Source organism: Centruroides sculpturatus, unplaced genomic scaffold (genome assembly GCF_000671375.1).
Source record: "Centruroides sculpturatus isolate CEXI.00-Female unplaced genomic scaffold, Cexi_2.0 scaffold194, whole genome shotgun sequence".
Lineage (NCBI taxonomy): Eukaryota > Metazoa > Arthropoda > Arachnida > Scorpiones > Buthidae > Centruroides > Centruroides sculpturatus.
Window position 1 is genome coordinate 253,223 of NW_019384455.1, and position 3,880 is coordinate 257,102.

The 3,880-nt window shown below is 24.5% G+C and overlaps 1 protein-coding gene across 1 annotated transcript in view; it reads right to left on the reverse strand.

The window, feature by feature from the left end:
* Nucleotides 1-1,378: 1,378 nt before the first annotated feature.
* LOC111620660 (cysteine and histidine-rich protein 1 homolog) overlaps nt 1,379-3,880 on the reverse strand; it is a 13,653-nt gene continuing 11,151 nt past the window's right edge. The window contains exons 4-5 of the mRNA XM_023362635.1: nt 1,910-2,096; nt 1,379-1,836 (exon numbers count right to left, since the gene is read on the reverse strand). Coding sequence (XP_023218403.1) covers nt 1,632-1,836; nt 1,910-2,096 — 392 coding nt within the window. The 3' untranslated portion in view covers nt 1,379-1,631. The remainder of the gene's footprint in view (nt 1,837-1,909; nt 2,097-3,880) is intronic.

The window sequence follows — 3,880 nt, forward strand, 5'->3', positions numbered from 1 at the left end:
TGTAGTAACTGTTATATTGAAAATAAAAGCATCTAAAATTAGATATATAAAATATTTTTTTATAATTTATGTAGATAAATTTTTCTTTACTCTTTGGTCATAAAAGATTAGCTACAATTTGTAAAACAACTATTTTTGTAATTTTTTTGGCAATATGAAAGATTAATAACTTAAGAAACTATAACAACAAAACAAATATAACAAGATAGTAATCACAGTTTAATATTTATAAATATTTACATTTTTTTCTATTATCTGTAAAGTAATTTGAAATAAATACAGAACTGTTTAATACTTTTTAAAATTTTTTAGTTGAGACAATTGAAATATTTTATTAACATAATTTTATATAGTTTCTTTGATTTAAAATATACATAAGTCTGTTAAAGAGAAGTTTTGAGCATAGATGGTAGTCATAGAAAGTTTTAAATTGGTAAATGGTGATTAATACAGAATACGAGCAAATACTTTGAATGTTGTAACTTTCAATAATTATATATATTTTTTTATTTTTAATAATCTATATTTTAGAGTAAGAAAAATTTACTTTTAATATAAAGTATAAGAATTTAAGGAAAACTCTTTTTATGCAATATTTTACACCCTGATAATACCAATTCTCTTTTTCTACTCGTAAAAAAATTAACAAGATTACTTTTGCATGACGATACTTAACATTAAACAGAAACAATTTTAAAATTTGTTTCTTTACATAATTAATTTTTTGTAATCATGTATAAACTAAGTTGAACTGTACTTTATACTTTTAGGACATTGTGTTTTCCAATCCTAAACTTGGAAAAATTAATATTTGGCATTTATCAATAAAATAACAGTAAGTCATGGAAAAACTTTATTAATTTTCTTTTAATTCGGTATATTTTAAACCTATTTTATTTTTAAGTTATAAACTTAATAATTCATTTTTATAAATTGCTTGTAATTTTAACAGAAAAGTAAAACAAGAGAACAAGAAAAAAAAGAAATAAAAATGAAAGTTATCTCTGCTATATACAAGACATTTCTATGTAAAATATGCATATAATGAGTACATATAAATAACAAAAAAAAAAAAACTCAAATGAATTAAAAGAATATATTTAACAGATCAAAACCTTTGGTAAGAAAACTATAATTATCTTCATATATGACAAATCACAAATAACAACTTAAAGAAATTGTGCATAAAACTAGTAAATTAAACTGTATTTTAAGATCAAAAATATAAAAAAAATTAAACTGTATGGGATTTTTGTATTTCTTAAACACAAATGCATGACTGATTTTATTATCACTTTATCTGTGACTATTCATCTCTGGAATATCTCACTCTAAGTCCTTTTACAAAATTAATACATTGATCACAGGAAAATAATAATTACAGATTCATTGAAATGCTATTTATTAGAAATGTAACTTTTTGTTTCCTTTTGCAAATTATTTTTAACTTATGGCAATTGTAAATGGTATTTATGGTTGCCAGAAAGATGTATCTTGATTTATCTAGTCACAGCAAACAGTAAATTACATAAAATTTTTAAACACATCACAAATATACATAAATACATTCAATTTTGACATTTATTATGAACTAGATTACATAACTGTAATTTAGACATAATTTTGAATATTTACTTTGGGATCTGAAACATTATGAGTCGAAAATTGATAGCTTTGGCAGCTAGTAATCTGTTACATTCAGCAGAATCATATAAAGAAAATGGCTGATAGGTACTTTCACATTGGCTCTCGTTAAACTCAAAAGTGTATACTCTAGGATGGATTTTCATATCACCAAAAGGACCTTTTAGAATTATGTAATAAATTCCAAGAGGGCTATATTCAAATAATAAAAGATCAGAAGTATGATATAAATGAATAAATATATTATTTTCATAAATTATCTCACCTAGAGACTTTACTTTTGAGAACAAGTTGGTATGTAAGACTTCTTTCACAGGATTGGGTAGGATCACGTTGATTATCATTAATAAAAGCTTTGACTACCCATTGGTTATTAAAAGCTGTGAAACGAGATGTTTCATAATATAATTTATGAATGAATTCATCTGTTCTGTAAGGCCTGAACTGTAGATCTGAAACAAAACAATCAAATATACTGATACTTTAAATATTAATTTTCTAAATTTTTATGATTCAGTTCATCTTTCTATAAATGTATCTGAATATCAGTTTTCAGATAGATGCTCTTTCTAGGCGTCTTTAAATAAAATAGCAATACAGAATTATGAGATGAATTAGCTAAGATTCAGTAATCTGAAATATAAATGATAATAAGCACAATCAAAGAAATAGCCAAAATCATTTTCTGAACACTCATTGGCTGAAATAAAATTATATATATATATATATAAAGTAAATACAGGTATATATCCAAATTCCAAATTATTCTAAATAAAAAACATGTAAATGCAATGTATCTATTTGCATATATTTATTTTATTTTTTCAAATAATTACTGAGTAAATAAGAGGTGATAAGAAGTTTCATTAATAAGTTCTTGTAGCTAATTTCTGCAATTGCAGTTTTAAAAAACCAATTTCAAACAAAACAAGTAATTATTTATTCTGACATTGTCACAATGTCAGGCTATAATTTTTAATATTATTTTTCATTTATTTAACTTAAAATATATGCTTTCCACCTCAAATCAGTGGCTTGCCCCTGTACATCACACTTTTCCTTTAACAATACTTGTGCTGACATCTTACATCTATTTAACATCTTTCAGGAGAAATTTTTTAATTGAAATAACATGACCTTTGGGTTGCATCAGAGTTTGTATATAGTTAATCAGCATCTCCTGCTCTAAGATTCCATATCTGGTCTCATCTTTCGTCTATCTAACTCTGTTCTTGATTAAGGAAAGACAGATGGATGAACAAACAGAAGACAGTGGGAATTTGTAGGTGTACAATTTTTTCAAATTGCAGCTCAATGAATAATAAAAACCATCATATTTGACTTATCTGGCAAATCTTTCTTGTAAATATATTTCACTCATCAATTTTTGAATCAATTTTTTTGTTTAAAATAATTTTAACACACCAAAAAAAAAACCAGTTTTCAACAAGTAAATCTTATTAAAACTATACTTTGATTCATATTTTATTTGACTACAAATTCCGAAAAATTTGCAATTGGATGAAGACCATTTTAAATTGTTATAACTGATAAATAAAACATATTAGATTCAACAAACACATCAAACTGCTCAAAGCACACCATTAAAATTTTTAAATTTAATAAATATCACAAGTCAAATCATAAAAATCCTATTTTCCTTGGCAATAACAATAGTAGTTATTCATGACTACTTTTAGATTGTATATATTTTATATAATATAAAATATTATACAAAGATTAAACTATTTCTGCAATTATAAAAAATAGCGACAATTTACAAAAATATCAAAAGTGCATAGTCATATATCAGACATAATTTATCAAAATAAAAGAGTAATAATAAAATTATCATCATCAATATTCATTCTTCAATTATAAATGACTACAGTAGAGCATCAATTATCTGACCCCCGATTAACCGTCACATTGGTTAACCGACCATTCTAGTCGGCAAATTTCAAATGTCCACTAGTGATGTGGTGCTACAATATTTGGCTATGTCTTGGCTACTTTAATATTATTTTTGTTAAATTTTTGCATGCTTTAGCTGGCAACACTGGCTCGACCATGAAAGGGAGGCCAGTACTGTATTTAAACGAGACTTAATTTTCTAATTATGAGTGGTTGTTTGTTTTGTGAGCAATAAAATAATTTTAAAATAATTTTTAACGATACAATAGTGACGATAATTAAAAAAAAAAAATTTGTTAGGCTTAACATCGATGAAAATTCA